Source organism: Ylistrum balloti, unplaced genomic scaffold (genome assembly GCF_031769215.1).
Source record: "Ylistrum balloti isolate Yb309-2 unplaced genomic scaffold, AGI_CSIRO_Ybal_v1 Utg370780, whole genome shotgun sequence".
Lineage (NCBI taxonomy): Eukaryota > Metazoa > Mollusca > Bivalvia > Pectinida > Pectinidae > Ylistrum > Ylistrum balloti.
Window position 1 is genome coordinate 508,388 of NW_026782456.1, and position 17,201 is coordinate 525,588.

General features: G+C 37.1%; 1 protein-coding gene across 1 annotated transcript; it reads left to right on the forward strand.

Annotated features, from left to right (window-relative positions):
* The first annotated feature begins 10,126 nt into the window (after positions 1-10,126).
* LOC132558290 (uncharacterized) lies at positions 10,127-13,610 on the forward strand. Its single transcript, XM_060222834.1, has 5 exons — positions 10,127-10,154; positions 10,287-10,425; positions 11,410-11,540; positions 12,874-13,012; positions 13,406-13,610. Exons 1-5 carry the CDS (start codon positions 10,127-10,129, stop codon positions 13,608-13,610), a joined length of 642 nt encoding a protein of 213 aa, XP_060078817.1.
* Positions 13,611-17,201: the final 3,591 nt, after the last annotated feature.

Here is a 17,201-nt window from a genome sequence, read left to right on the forward strand (position 1 = left end):
TGTAGTTGGTTAGCCACTTTACAGTATAGTCGATTTCAAAATATAATACTCTTGTACAACATACAAAAAATCCAATATGGTTGACGGCCTAAACTTGGAAAATTACATAAGAAAGTAGTGGATTTAACGTCCTTGGATTAAATTTACAAGTACAATATTCTCGGTAGCTCTCTGGTCACATAGGTATGGCCCTCCCAACAGAGGAACGAAACCATGTATCACACATTCAGAATCACATCTTACATAGATCCGAAACCATGTATTAGATATATCTCTGTATAACACAGGCAACACAGAGGAATTTTAATGTAGTTAAGAATCATTTAACAGTGTCATTATATAAAAAAAAGAATATTTTCTGTTTCTTGACATCGACTTGATATCGACTGACTAGGAAATTTTGATATTCCTCAGGTTCTGACTTGATAAGACATAAGTGTCTTTCAAAGTATTTTCCCTGCTTTTACACTTATCATTGTGATATAGCAATAACTGCTTTGAAGTTTAATTCAGTATAGAAGCACTATAAATTCTGCAGCAGCTCTGAATTATCACAAGGATGCTTACACAGACATATCAAAGCCTCCGAAGAACGCATGCACTCAACACATGCATGCAACATAATATCAGAAATTCAAACATGACTGACCCAGATACTGTGTTATATTTGGTACTTATTGCCTATATAACTTCATACTATTAACAAAGTCACAATATGCTTATGTAAGTTTCACTTGAGACACACTAACGAGAACTTTCATTTGATAACATATACATAGCATTAAGGAATTCTGAAGAAAATTTACGACGAATTGATTATGTGTTCTACATGGTGTCGTTGGTGAAGCAGAAGATGCTTACTCTTCAAGAACACCTGGTTTTATTCTATGTGTACCTTCCATGAGGATCCTTGTAAATCTTTATTTTGTTACTAGTTTGCCCTAGTTGCATTGAATTTGAGTTTGGATTATTGTTATGTTCACATGCTTGTGTTTTCTTGTTGTTTCTAAAATTCTATATAACTATAAACTACAATAATTTCCCAATACAAAATCAAACGAAAACAGAAAATCATGAATTAACATTCAGCCTTTGACAAGACCTTATGGTTACATTAAATTGAAATTATGGTCTTTATGTCCCTTTGTGTGATTTTACACTACACACCATTAAAATCGAGATATACTGAAGTCACACTTGCTTATCAAGTCATCTTTTTCCTGGAATAATAGGGGGGTATCGTTTAGAACATATTGTAGACGAAAGCGACAATCCAGATATATACACAACAATGGATAAGCATTATGGTGAAGATGGGAGGCAAATAAGTTGAAAAATTGAAAAACTGTTTTTTTAATATCAAATCACGTATCTCACTTCATCTCTTCGATGAGACGATTTGCCTTTTAAACAGTTATACCCTATTTTTTGAGTTTCCTCATTCGCAAAGGCCATTTAGTCCTAGAATTCATGATCAAAGTCAGCATTTACATTGATCGCCATCCTGAGTTAGTTCCATTTCGTAATACATGTATTTAAGAAAATCTCTGCGATTCAGACTATATACATTGCAAGTTTCAGTTTCGACAAGTTGGTGTTACAGCATTCTCTGATCATCACATCATTATCCCGGTCCAAGGGAGGTAAATCACCATTGGCCTTGAATAAATTCGGATCCGTGCCACGCTCAAAGTGGACGCACCAGCTGATATAAAAAGACTCAAATGAACCTAGAGATATTAAATGTATAAACTCTGCGTCCTTTAAGGAAATATTTATCATTATACTTTTTGGACAATCTCAAATCTGTGCCTTCACACCATCTGAAATATGCATGATGTGAATGTTATGAAGCTATTTCTTGCTAGGATTTGCTAAAACGTCAATAATTTGTTTATTTGTTACCGTCACACGTCAGTAATCTGTTCATTTGTTACCGTCCCACGTCAGTAATTTTTTTATTTGTTACCGTCACACATCAGTAATTTGTTCGTTTGTTACCGTCACACGTCAGTAATTTGTGCATTTGTTACTGTCACACGTCAGTAATTTGTTCTTTTGTTACCGTCACACATCAGTAATTTGTTCATTTGTTACCGTCACACGTCAGCAATTTGTTCATTTGTTACCGTCACACGTCAGTAATTTGTTAATTTGTTACCGTCACACATCAGTAATTTGTTCATTTGTTCCCATCACACATCAGTATTTTGTTCATTTGTTACCGTCACACGTCAGTAATTTGTTAATTTGGAAGTTATCGTGAAAGGGTTGTTTGTTCAGCATCAATTACACATTCAAGTACGAGTACATGTGTAGTTTTATGAGTAGAGGGAGGTCACTGCCAACCAGAGAAAATGTCCCAATTATAAGCAATTTAATAGTATAGAATTACAGAATAATCTAATAGTGTAATGCTGATCCTCAGATTCTATACTGACATTTGAAATCTCAGTATTCAGATGTTTTTGACTAGATATAACTGTCTTAATAAGATTAGACATTGTGTGAATGCTAGTTATGATGCGGTGAATCTATTCGAAACTAATTTCTTCTCTTGACATTCCAGACTACCATAACCGATAACGACACAAAAAAACCAAGAGAATACATAATTTTATACAGAAAATATCAACATTGTTAAACACATTGAAAAATAAAGAAAATAATACATACATCCTTTCAGTGCTCGTGGGTGTGTCCAACATTTGACGTTAGAACGAACTCCGTTAATTAAAAGCACATCTGTTCTATTTATCATTTTCCTTTAACGATTCTAATGGCCGATGTAAGAGTGAGCCTGAAAGCTGATACACCGCGGATTTATGTGTTTATTTTAACGGGTTCTATGTCCACTATAACGACCTTTCGGTCTTTCAGGTGACGAGTCACACCGCGTATCCCCTATCTCAGATGGCCCCGAGGTAGTTGTTTCCACAGTGACCAACGGTTGTTTTCCTGGTTCTCTACAGTCCATGCTGTCATCAAACCCTACACCATCTTTATCACTATATATCCGGTCTGTGCACAGGACGTGACGTAATTGGGATACACCGCTTCCTGTCTGGAGACACGGCCTACTTTATTCATGACCAAAAACAGAATCATTCCTTCCACCATTCTCATCACCACCATATCTTCTGGTGTGACCCTACCATAAAACATATCTCTATGTTGCTAGGCCTCGTCATCTGTACAACAGGAATTGCACTCGTCGAAATCAAACTCAGTTTTAAAACTGGAAACAATAGAAGGTTTTGGAATGGTCTGGATTCTCTACGTCAGCTAGTACCGTAACTAACATCCGCTCCAGGAGTTCTCAGCTGTCTTGGAGGTTTCTACGTTTAGTGTTGTAGTTGTGTTACTATGACTAAGATAGCGTCATTCGTTGTACTGGAGGTCAACACTTGATGACGGTTTCCTAGTGGTTGCTTTATTAGTAAAGTCTTCTTCTTCTCGTTAATACCTGTGTTATGTTTTCCATTCTAAATCTCTGCATAGACTCACGGCTCTGTCGGTCTGTTTTGTTTTTTAACTTTATTTCTATGACTTTTTGTCTCGTCGATATTTTTTCCTCGATTCTTCACTGCTGTTATCTTTAACCTAAATATCCCTCTCCAAACCTGAAAAGTTGGTTTTGGAAAGGTTGTCTTTATATGTATAAATCGTCCTATTGTTTGAGTCATAATAACAGCTCTGCCTGATTTTAGAGCCCATGATGAATGGAAAACTGAAAATCCAGTTTTCTGAAAAATAGGATACAATCGGATACAACATCATCTGTTCATTATGTGTGTAAGCGCATGTAAGCGGCTTTTAATATTGTACAATAGACACACAATACAATGGCGCTTTTATAACAAATTTAGTTAAGTACAGCAGAGCCACACAATGAATCATACAGCTGTTTCGTCCTTCTAGGACTCGTCAGTAATGCTAAATCATACAGCTGTTTCGTCCTCCTAGGACTCGTCAGTGATGCTAAATCATACAGCTGTTTCGTCCTTCTAGGACTCGTCAGTGATGCTACATCATACAGCTGTTTCGTCCTTCTAGGACTCGTCAGTGATGCTACATCATACAGCTGTTTCGTCCTTCTAGGACTCGTCAGTGATGCTACATCATACAGCTGTTTCGTCCTTCTAGGACTCGTCAGTAACGTTACATCATACATCTGTTTCGACCTCCTAGGACTCGTCAGTGATGCTACATCATACATCTGTTTCGTCCTTCTAGGACTCGTCAGTGATGCTACATCATACAGCTGTTTCGTCCTTCTAGGACACGTCAGTAATGCTACATCATACAGCTGTTTCGTCCTTCTAGGACTTGTCAGTAATGCTACATCATACAGCTGTTTCGTCCTTCTAGGACTCTTCAGTAATGCTACATCATACAGCTGTTTCGTCCTTCTAGGACGCGCAAGTGGTATTTTGAAAGCCTATATGTTGAAGCCTATGGAGGCGATTGAAGAAAATTCAAAGTGATAAGAAGCAAAGTCAAACTTTAGATGGGAAGTTCCACTAGTTCCTTCATTAATATTTAATTACTATTTAACATTTAGAGATATCTGTGTGCTGTAAAAGTTGTTGTGTTCGAAAGGGTTTTTTTTCGGGTTTTCGAGGAAGGGATACATTTTCAAGAAATAAACATCTTACAAAGTTCGATGAAAACGCATTCAGTATGTTTCAAAATTTTGATGAAACCGTGAAAAAAGGGAACCACTGGAAAAATCCTTTCGGTAACATACGAGTTTAAAATAATGTCAGATGTTATCTCTTTCACGGCGGCGATATGTACTACCAACGATAGTATAGAAGTTGTAATTATTTTCAATGTTTTTCGTTTAAAAATTGTTACGTCTGAAAAGTCCGTTGGTATCTATATATATATATATCTAATGAATATGTCTAAACATATTAACTAAATAGCTTTCTGTTTAGGTTAAATGTCACTTTTGTGAAGAAAAATTGTCCTTTAGAAAAAAAATTTGTATCAGTAACTTTACTGACTCGGTTTGATATATGTGTTTGTATCAACCTTAATCTGTCAAACATATTTACTAATTGTTCACGGCTATTGGCTACTTACTGAGCTAACAACTTGAAACATTTACAAACTTTTGCAAACTTCTCTGTCTCGTGGATTTTTGAAGGAATTCGACTGGTGTGTTTCTAAATATAGATAATCATTAAGAGACGACATGCTCAACAAACACATCTCGTCAGATAAACAAGACTGATTATAACAGTCAATCACACAACAGGAGTCATTCTCTAATCTTTACCGTACTCATCCTTCTCCCATCAAGAACCCGACAATAACACTGATCACTCCACACTATACATACATGTAATTATCACCATGGTATAACGACCCATCCCTCCCTACTCCACACTCTACATACATGTAATTATCACCATGGTATAACGACCCATCCCTCCCTACTCCACACTCTACATACATGTAATTATCACAATGGTATAACGACCCATCCCTACTCCACACTCTACATACATGTAATTATCACCATGGTATAACGACCCATCCCTCCCTACTCCACACTCTACATACATGTAATTATCACCATGGTATAACGACCCATCCCTACTCCACACTCTACATACATGTAATCATCACCATGGTATAACGACCCATCCCTCCCTACTCCACACTCTACATACATGTAATTATCACCATGGTATAACGACCCATCCCTCCCTACTCCACACTCTACATACATGTAATTATCACCATGGTATAACGACCCATCCCTCCCTACTCCACACTCTACATACATGTAATTATCACCATGGTATAACGACCCATCCCTCCCTACTCCACACTCTACATACATGTAATAATCACCAAGGTATAACGACCCATCCCTCCCTACTCCACACTCTACATACATGTAATTATCACCATGGTATAACGACCCATCCCTCCCTACTCCACACTCTACATACATGTAATAATCACCATGGTATAAAGACCCATCCCTCCCTACTCCACACTCTACATACATGTAATTATCACCATGGTATAATGACCCATCCCTCCCTACTCCACACTCTACATACATGTAATTATCACCATGGTATAACGACCCATCCCTCCCTACTCCACACTCTACATACATGTAATAATCACCATGTTATAATGACCCATCCCTACTCAACACTCTACATACATGTAATTATCACCATGGTATAATGACCCATCCCTCCCTACTCCACACTCTACATACATGTAATTATCACCATGGTATAATGACCCATCCCTACCTACTCCACACTCTACATACATGTAATAATCACCATGGTATAATGACCCATCCCTCCCTACTCCACACTCTACATACATGTAATAATCACCATGGTATAATGACCCATCCCTCCCTACTCCACACTCTACATACATGTAATTATCACCATGGTATATTGACCCATCCCTCCCTACTCCACACTCTACATACATGTAATTATCACCATGGTATATTGACCCATCCCTCCCTACTCCACACTCTACATACATGTAATTATCACCATGGTATAATGACCCATCCCTCCCTACTCCACACTCTACATACATGTAATTATCACCATGGTATAACGACCCATCCCTCCCTACTCCACACTCTACATACATGTAATAATCACCATGTTATAATGACCCATCCCTACTCAACACTCTACATACATGTAATTATCACCATGGTATAATGACCCATCCCTCCCTACTCCACACTCTATTTTCATGTTTTTGTTTAAGAATCCCTACATGTATTATATATATATATATAATAATCACTCTACAACATATTAATAAATAGCTTTCTGTTTAGGTTAAATGTCATGAAGAAAAATTGTCCTTTAGAAAAAAAACTCTACATACGGTTTGATATATGTGTTTGTAACCTTAATCAAACATATTTATAATTGTTCACGGCTATTCCCTCCCTACTCCACACTACTACATACATGTAATTATCACCATGGTATAACAGTCAATCACACAACAGGAGTCATTCTCTAACCCATCCCCTCCCTACTCCACACTCTACATACATGTAATTATCACCATGGTATAACGACCCATCCCTCCCTACTCCACACTCTACATACATGTAATTATCACCATGGTATAACGACCCATCCCTCCCTACTCCACACTCTACATACATGTAATTATCACCATGGTATAATGACCCATCCCTCCCTACTCCACACTCTACATACATGTAATTATCACCATGGTATAACGACCCATCCCTCCCTACTCCACACTCTACATACATGTAATTATCACCATGGTATAATGACCCATCCCTCCCTACTCCACACTCTACATACATGTAATTATCACCATGGTATAATGACCCATCCCTACCTACTCCACACTCTACATACATGTAATAATCACCATGGTATAATGACCCATCCCTCCCTACTCCACACTCTACATACATGTAATTATCACCATGGTATAATGACCCATCCCTCCCTACTCCACACTCTACATACATGTAATTATCACCATGGTATAATGACCCATCCCTCCCTACTCCACACTCTACATACATGTAATTATCACCATGGTATATTGACCCATCCCTCCCTACTCCACACTCTACATACATGTAATTATCACCATGGTATATTGACCCATCCCTCCCTACTCCACACTCTACATACATGTAATTATCACCATGGTATAATGACCCACCCCTCCCTACTCCACACTCTACATACATGTAATTATCACCATGGTATAATGACCCATCCCTCCCTACTCCACACTCTACATACATGTAATTATCACCATGGTATATTGACCCATCCCTCCCTACTCCACACTCTACATACATGTAATTATCACCATGGTATAATGACCCATCCCTCCCTACTCCACACTCTACATACATGTAATTATCACCATGGTATAACGACCCATCCCTCCCTACTCCACACTCTACATACATGTAATTATCACCATGGTATAATGACCCATCCCTCCCTACTCCACACTCTACATACATGTAATTATCACCATGGTATAATGACCCATCCCTACTCCACACTCTACATACATGTAATTATCACCATGGTATAATGACCCATCCCTCCCTACTCCACACTCTACATACATGTAATTATCACCATGGTATGTTGACCCATCCCTCCCTACTCCACACTCTACATACATGTAATTATCACCATGGTATATTGACCCACCCCTCCCTACTCCACACTCTACATACATGTAATTATCACCATGGTATAATGACCCATCCCTCCCTACTCCACACTCTACATACATGTAATTATCACCATGGTATAATGACCCATCCCTCCCTACTCCACACTCTACATACATGTAATTATCACCATGGTATAATGACCCATCCCTACTCCACACTCTACATACATGTAATTATCACCATGGTAAAATGACCCATCCCTACTCCACACTCTACATACATGTAATTATCACCATGGTATATTGACCCATCCCTACCTACTCCACACTTTAAATACATGTAATTATACGTCATTGGTTGTTTTTTCGATCCTTGTATCAGAAGAGAACACTTAAAATCTGAAGAAAAGCAAATGATGAACTTGTTTTACAGCCACCACGGTCAGATTGCCGTCAATCAAGTATCGATACTTGATGTGTTACCATGACTACCACGTTCCTGTACTAGAAAGAAACAAAGTTAATGTTTTATTTTATTATGATCAAGGAAAACGACACACAGACCTCTATCGAAAGCTCGTTAGTGATGCTAAGGGCCAAAATTTCGAAGCCTTGGAGGCGACCGAGGAAAAATGACATATCACCATTCTTAAATTTCAACCGTTACATAGTACAGTTTAAAACAGGTATCACAGAGAAAAGAACGGTAATTCGGGCAAACTTTCATTGATTGAGTAATAACTGTGGTTCCGGATGTCCTGAATGTATTGAGAAATAGTCAGAGTTTTATCACAATGGAAATGAGTCAGCAATACAGGTGTCGTCCGAAGAGCTTGTAGAAACATGAGCAGGTGTTATCTTCTGTTTAATATCTGATAGTTATCAATATATATCTGTTGTAGTGAACAAGGTTATGTAAACAATTATCTATAACAGGATTTCTGTAATAATCTTCTTAGCCCTCCTGCTTTGGCACTTGTTGTTTAGCAAACCAGTTACTAATGTCTTTCTGTGCAATACTGATGATGTATTTAAAAAAGAAAAGAGAAAGTAGAAGCGAAAAGGTGAAATGTAGGAAAGGAGAAATGACAATAGTTAAATGAAATGAGTTCAACAATATTTTAAGAAATATATCGGTCACGTGTTATGAGACAGATTATCTACAAAGTAATGAGTATAGAAAATACACGGCCTCAACAAATATAGTGTCGGATGTTTTATACATATCATTTCTTTTAAAAAAAAGTTCACATAATATGTAAAAAATATACAATCGTAATACAAAAATAAAACAATATAAACAAACAAACAAAAACACCAAAATCTAACAGCTGAAGTTAAATTCCAATGCAACAAAATGACAGCATAATACATTATAGATAAAATCCTGAAACGACTTCGTACAATTGGGGTAAGACCGTTCTGCAAGGTTGGTGTTTTCTGTTGCAATTGTATAAATCTAGGCGAATTCAAGTCAGTCGTGATAATAAGAATGAAACTGCCAGTTACCACAAAAAACACCAAATGCATCGAAATTTACATTGCACAACTAAAAGAAGGAATATTTCATCTGAGGTCCCAATAACACATCAGAACATTTTGACTTGGACTATCAAAACTGTGTGTTTGCGAATGTTCGTGAAAAATTTATATTCAGACAGAAATCCTATTAAATACGATCAAACTAAAGAGTAAGGCATGAATCGCTGATACGGAGCGATATATGAAGGGGTATCTTATCCTGACAGCTCTGTAAGTATCACGTGACATTATCAATGAATACGGCATCACACATTTGATGACCCCCGATTCTGCGCAGTTCGTCCATTCAAAGAAACCTTTGTCTCGGTCACCAGACCTTCATTTCCAAGTGCCTCAGTCTCTTATTCGGGTTAATATTACATTGAAGATTCGATTACTAACTATGGCAAACTTGGGGTATTTGATAACAGGTAAATATGATTGTCTTATTATCTGTAAAATTAAATGCATAATTTCATATTGTAGCATCATAATGTGATTGTTTTGTATTTTACAATAACTACAATGTTTTGTACATTCCTTCGTTTCCACTTTTACCACAGTTTGTGTGTTGTTTATTCTGTCGGTTTCCGCGAACGCACAGTGCGCCCAAGCAACCAATTGTTTGAGCCACCTCGGAATCAACATATCTGCCATTACCCCTAGCGGTGGGGTCTCTGGTGACCTAACTGTGATATGTAGGTATGCACATCATATATTCGAGGCCAGTAAAGAAAGCGCGAAATTTAAATACCCATTCACTATTTTTTTTATAATCTATATCTAATGTACTTTAAAAGCGTATTACAATACTGTTTTGAACTACAAGGTACCAGATAGCTAATTGTGATCTACCATTAGACAGCTTATTGTTAACTACAATATATAGCTAGATAGCTTATTGTTAACTACAATTTTTAGCTAGATAACTTATTATGAAATACAATACACCCGATAGCTTATTGTGAAATACATGGTATTTGATAGCTTATACTGTGAAATACAACGTACTATAGAGCGTATTGTGAAATAGAATGTATTTAATATCTTATTGTGAAATACAACGTACTATAAAGCGTATTGTGAAATAGAATGTATTTAATATCTTATTGTGAACTACAATGTACTAGATAACCTGTTGTGAACTACAATGTACTAGATAACCTATTGTGAAGTACAATGTACTAGATAACCTGTTGTGAACTACAATGTACTAGATAACCTGTTGTGAACTACAATGTACTAGATAACCTGTTGTGAACTACAATGTACTAGATAACCTGTTGTGAACTACAATGTACTAGATAACCTGTTGTGAACTACAATGTACTAGATAACCTGTTGTGAACTACAATGTACTAGATAACCTGTTGTGAACTACAATGTACTAGAATAGCTTAATATCGACTCCCACAAATCGAAACAATTAAATGTTATATACTCACGGTTAAGTTTTGTTTTCAATCTAAGTCAAAAGCAAATGATTTTAACAAAGCCACTGCTTCCTAAAAAGAAATTTTATGCTTGCCCTCCGTTTTGAAACTTAAAAAAATCCCCCCCCACCAAAAAAAACCGATAAGTACAAAAATGGTGGTTTGTTTTGATTCCATAAAGGGATTACAATATCCAATATCTTGTATATATAGTTACGCTTTAGTGTTCATCGTCATTTATTTATTCTTCCAGAAATACTAGCCAGGTGGTGCATTGTTACGATATACTAACCGCATGCCCCGATCTCGCTTCGTTCAGCAATCTGTTACCAGGGAAGAACCAAATGCGGAAGGCAATAACAACGGTTTGTCAAAACGAAAATGGTGAGACAATTAATATTTACTAATATCTACCACTTCGGTTTACTGCGTCAACACTACAGAAAATAGGGACAGCGAAATGGATGATAGAAAAAGCGTCAATACCCAAACAAAATCATTTATATTATATATGCATATTGCAGATGGCGAAGAAAATTGTCTTGCAGATTAAACAGATTTGATACTTTGCAGTTGTCGCGTGTATTGCTTACATGGAAAATCTTGAAAACGTCCCAGATGAATACGACCATGGGTTCCTGAAAAGTAAGCGCTTTCTGCTTCAAATTCGCCAAATAAACCTTGGTCAATCCAAGTGAGTAATGTCGCGTTCTCAAATGAGAACAAAGTATCAAACAACGTAACCAACAGGCAAATAGACCGGTCAATGCATTACAGATACCGTGCGTGGGGGAGTACTGGTTACAGCAGTACAGATACCGTGCGTGGGTGAATACCGGTTACAGCAGTACAGATACCGTGAGTGGGGGAGTACCGGTTACAGCAGTACAGATACCGTGAGTGGGTGAATACCGGTTACAGCTGTACAGATAACATGTGCGGGTGAATACCGGTTACAGCAGTACAAATAACATGTGCGGGTGAATACCGGTAACAGCAGTACAGATAACATGTGCAAATGAATACCAGTTACAGCAGTACAGATAATGTGCGTGGGGGAGTACTGGTTACAGCAGTACAGATAACATGTGCAAATGAATACCGTTTATGTATTTGATTCAATTTTGATGTGGTACTAGGGAGCCAAAATAGAGATTCTTAATTATTTCGATGTTGTGAAAGTAATAACCTTGTTTTTTGTTTATTTTTTTTAAGTTTTGTTTGATAGGGATGTCTTTACAGTTGAATGAGTTTATTATTTTGGATACCGTATATGTTTGCGAAAGAAATCTAGAAAAATAGGAAGACACCATACATGTATTATATATATAATCGCGATATCTTAAACACGTACACAAACAGTTCTAACATAGTGTGTACGACTGTGATATCGTTGAAGAAAACACGAATCGGTGCGGTTGGATCCTATATTTGCTAAGTGAATATTGTTTTTTGATGTGGTGTCGTGAAAGCAGAAAACAATGTATATGATTGAGCTGTATTACGCAGTATTTTAATATTTCTATAGTGTTTTGATAAAACATGGGTACTGTGAATTCCTTTTTAAGAATAAACATCTTTACATCCAGCTCGGTCTTCATATTGCGTAGTCAAATATCATTTGTAAGCAGAAGCCAAGAATCCATTTGCAAGAGATGTTGAGAATTCACAAATGTTGGTAGGTGTTGAAAATTTCAAGTTTTTTTTTTTATTTCAGTGTTGGAAGGCGGGTTTGCTTGTCTCGGACGAAACCCCACTTTTCCTTCAGAGATCAGTGGTTGCGCTACCCAGGTGAGGAGAAAAGCTTCGTCCTTGACTCCGTCACAAATTAACAACCTTCAAGGAACATTCTGCAGGTACATGTCCGTTGTGAAAACCAATAGGCTCATTTTTAACATATAGATGCCGAGTCCTGTATTAACATAATACTCGATGAACGATCGGGTGCCTTTGATACAGACAGTAAAAATGTCTGTATAATATACATTATATATAAAGTTTGACCAGAGGATAACCATTATGATCTTTTTTAAAATTGGCGGTGCCTTTATTGATTGAGAAGTACTGGCGAGGCGTTGTAAAGCCAGTTTGGAACTAAAGAAGACAAGATGTTTGTTTGTTTCTCAATTGTGAAGACAGATATACCTTAAGGACAAGAATTATAAAATGGCTAAACAGATTGATTAAGAAATAAATACGCGAATTGATTGAAGTAGAATTGAGTTAAAAGTCAGGTTTTATTTTTGTAGTTTGATGGACTCTCTACTGACCTGTGTCACTTCCATGTCATCTGTGCAAAGTTGTGGAAGCGACTTCAAATCAACTTTAGTGACCTTTGAGCATGAATTGCTTCCAGCGACATGCCCAGCGAACTCAGGATGCTCCAAAATGGACTCCTTGCTATATTTCACTCTCCTTGGTGCTGTGATTCCATCGATTTATAAAAGACTGTAAATGAACTCTCCTGACTTCATTTCTTTGGTAGGGTCAGTGGAACTAGAATTTTATAAACATCATTCAAATTAAAATCATTGAGATAGAAATTCCCCTTCATAAATTCGCTAAAATCAAGAAAAATGTGTTAAAAATTTGGGGAAAATGTTCTTATTTGTCTATACTAGCAAGTCCTGCATAATTCCCACCTGTTTCCAGGAGTCATACTAACTCATGCGGTAGAGCGCTGGCCTATATGAAGTTCTGAGATGTGTAGTGGAAACCACCCTACCTCTTTTGTGTGTGAGCTTTTTTTTCAGGAAACTTACAGGCCTGTCTTTGCTGAAGTGGTGGTGTCTATGGGCAAGACACTATACCTTAGTTGCTTTGAACAGTATGCGACGGGTCTCCATTTGTTGTTCAGCGAGGTGACCCCCTGCTACTATAAGGAGACCTTGCCTCGAAACGATCCTAGGTATTCATATGGCGACAAACTAAAGAGGAAAAAACACACACTACCTCCCTCACACACGCTAACACAAAGATACACCTTTTACGTATAACAACAAACGCTGTCTGAATGTTGTCGCTTGAATTCTGTCACTTCTTCATTTAAATATTACGTGACATCATAGAAAAAATATTACCTGTGTGTGATTACATTTAATCATTGATATTAAGGACCTAAATTTCGAAGCCTAAGAGACGGCTGAGGACTGTTTTAGATCTTTAGCGTCATGTACATGAGTGTATTCTGGAAACGTGGCATGCAGATTAAGGAAACCTCGGGACTGAAATCAGGAGACGATGTTGTAAGAGTTGTCTCCCCTGAAAGCAGATTACTCCGCGCACATGAAAACCTATGTAGGATAGAATTTTCATACATAGATGTCTTAATGGGCAAACTCTATCCAACATGGAGGGATAGGAGAGAAAAGGGTTTTCATTGTGTGTGTATGTAGGATAGGGGTATTCCACCCTCGGGATCACAAAACGTAGTAAAATCATCGGCTAGTACTATTCATCTCATAACTTGCAGGACTGATACAAAAACCCAAATTGTTATAATTTGACTCAATATCATCTTTTTGTTGACGCCACAATGTGTATGAGGCCATAAATTATGACGTCATCATGAAAACAGTGAGAGCCCATCACAATAACCATTCCGCTAGATCATATTACACGCGCCCAATAATGAAAATGTATATGATGGATGCTATTGTACTGTCCGTAGGTTACGTATTTGACATAAGTGATGAGATAATTCATTGGGATTGCACTGTTTTACTTTATTTAACATTCTTTTAATCGATGTAATTAAAAAAATAAAAACAAAATATCAGTTCAACATCTAATATTTTTTATGAGCTAAAATATCATATAGATATATTGATGTTTGTCAGTGAACCTAGGATCTTTCCTCTAGTTATTCCATCTCTAACCGGAACGACTTGTCATTCCAGAAGTTTGATGAAGTAGCTGCCCGTTGCAACAAGCTGACCCCATCACAAATTGATCCTGACTATTTACTGGAAATTAAACCTAGCGGATAAAATACAGAACAAAAACAAACACACACTTATGCGTAATAAAAGTGTATCGCAATGATAATTCATGATCAGAAATGTTTCACATTTGTCATATCAGCAAAACTTATAGTAAGATACTATAAAGATGAAATTGTAATTCAGTGTCTCTTAGCTACTTTTATAAACCGATGCTTCAGGATAATTTCGAAATGCTTTTGTAAAATTGTAACTGCAGCTCAAGATTTGTAACCAGACTCTGTCGCTGCTAGTGTTTCTAATGGGCCTTGCATTTCGTTTTCTCCTCCGTTTTAATCTTAACATTAAATGAAGTATTCATCACCTTATCCATCTCTGTCGCGTCCAAAGTGCCCTGGGCTACAGCCACCGTAGCCAGGAAACTGACGGTCGGAGGGTGATTAAGTGGTCGTTATAGGACACTAATTAGTTAATTGAACTATGGGTTCACCTTGATAAGGCAGCAAGACGGTCTGTTTTACGTGCATTACAGTCAAGTATTTTTTTTATTCCTTACGTCTTTTTTTTTATATATGGACTAATGAAGATATTTGAAAGATTGAAAGGGTCTCATAATCAGCCAGTGGTGACTGGGTGTTGATATAAATAAAAATAATAATAAAACATAAAAGGATTAACTCGCATATTAAATAAAATATTTCAAAATAATTAATGAATTTTTGTAGCCTTTTTTTTTTTTTTTTTTTTACCAAACTCAATGTTAAATTGTCAGTTTTATTTCTACACCAACATGCGATATTTTGTGCTAGTGCTGGCACATACCGTATTACATGAATATATTGCTATTTCAGCTTTTATCATGCATTCTAAGATATATTTTAAACTACTTTTGTGCGTGTCAGTAAATATGCAGTGTGTAACTGTTGTGTTTCGGTTCCGTAACTTCGCCAAGCTGGGATATTTCGTTTGTGTTTTGCTTATGACTTGTTTTAAACGTTTGCTCGTAACTTGCTCGTAAACTAAACCGTATATCTTGAACTCAACCGTGTTCCAATTAGCACAGGAAATACAACACCAAATTCACGATCGAGAGGAAAAAAAATGATAATGAAAAAATAAGACCAATTGCAGTTGGGCCCGTATTCATGAAACCATTCTCATGCTCAAGCATAGATTTTGTGCTCAAGCAAACTTTTTAATAATTCGCCTAAATCATATAAAATAATACAAATATCAAATATAAACATTTAATATAACTTTTACTTGAATTCCTTTCAATCTTTTTTAATCTTTTGGCAAAATCAGCAGAGAGAGAGAGTTTCTGGAAGGGTCAACGACACACGCCATGTACAGGTTCAGGATGAAGAGAGTAAGTGGACAGATGTGCTTGTGTAAGATGGTGACATTTTCTAATCACTTTTACTTCATAATTGGAATCGTGGATATATTCTCTTACTGATGTTTCATCAATGAAGATGCTTATCGTCATTTTTTCAGCATCGGCTAAATTAATACAGGCAAATGTTACCCAACTAACAACTTTGCATCCTCGATAATCCAAGGGTTACGACCACCTTCTGCAGAGGATGATGTCCAGGTAAATCGATTTGGCTTGTTTTATATGCTCTTATCTATCCGGGCCTGGAAACATGAGGAAACAACGGTACCAAAGCTAGAAATTACAACAATATACAGTTGAGATGTGGAAAATCTGTTCGTTGTGTTGGTGTAATTACTGCTAATTTCTTCTTGGTTCTGTTGTCAACCTTACTGGCATCGAAGACGTGTTTTTATCAGAGTTGTCTTTCTTGTATCTCATTCCCGGCTCTGACTCATCATAACTTAATTATTGAGGTATTTTGCACTTAAAAACACCAAACGAACATATAGATAATTGATGTTTGATATATTCAACACGTGTACAATCGTAAATAGAACGTGGCCATACCCTTATACATTGTTGTCCATGTGTATACCAAGAGACCGTTGTTAACATATGGGCTTCCGTACAAAACCGCATACAACGCCCTCGTTCGGCGCACCAGGGACAAGTCACTCTTCGTGACCACACACACAGTACACTCTGTAGTACACGAGCTCGCGT

Excerpts from the sequence above, each read along its gene's own strand:
- LOC132558290 (XM_060222834.1), top strand. The coding sequence starts at position 10,127 with ATGGCAAACTTGGGGTATTTGATAACAG. Across the intron at positions 10,155-10,286 it reads CTTGGGGTATTTGATAACAG|TTTGTGTGTTGTTTATTCTG; the intron begins GTAAATATGATT and ends CTTTTACCACAG. Across the intron at positions 10,426-11,409 it reads GACCTAACTGTGATATGTAG|AAATACTAGCCAGGTGGTGC; the intron begins GTATGCACATCA and ends TTATTCTTCCAG.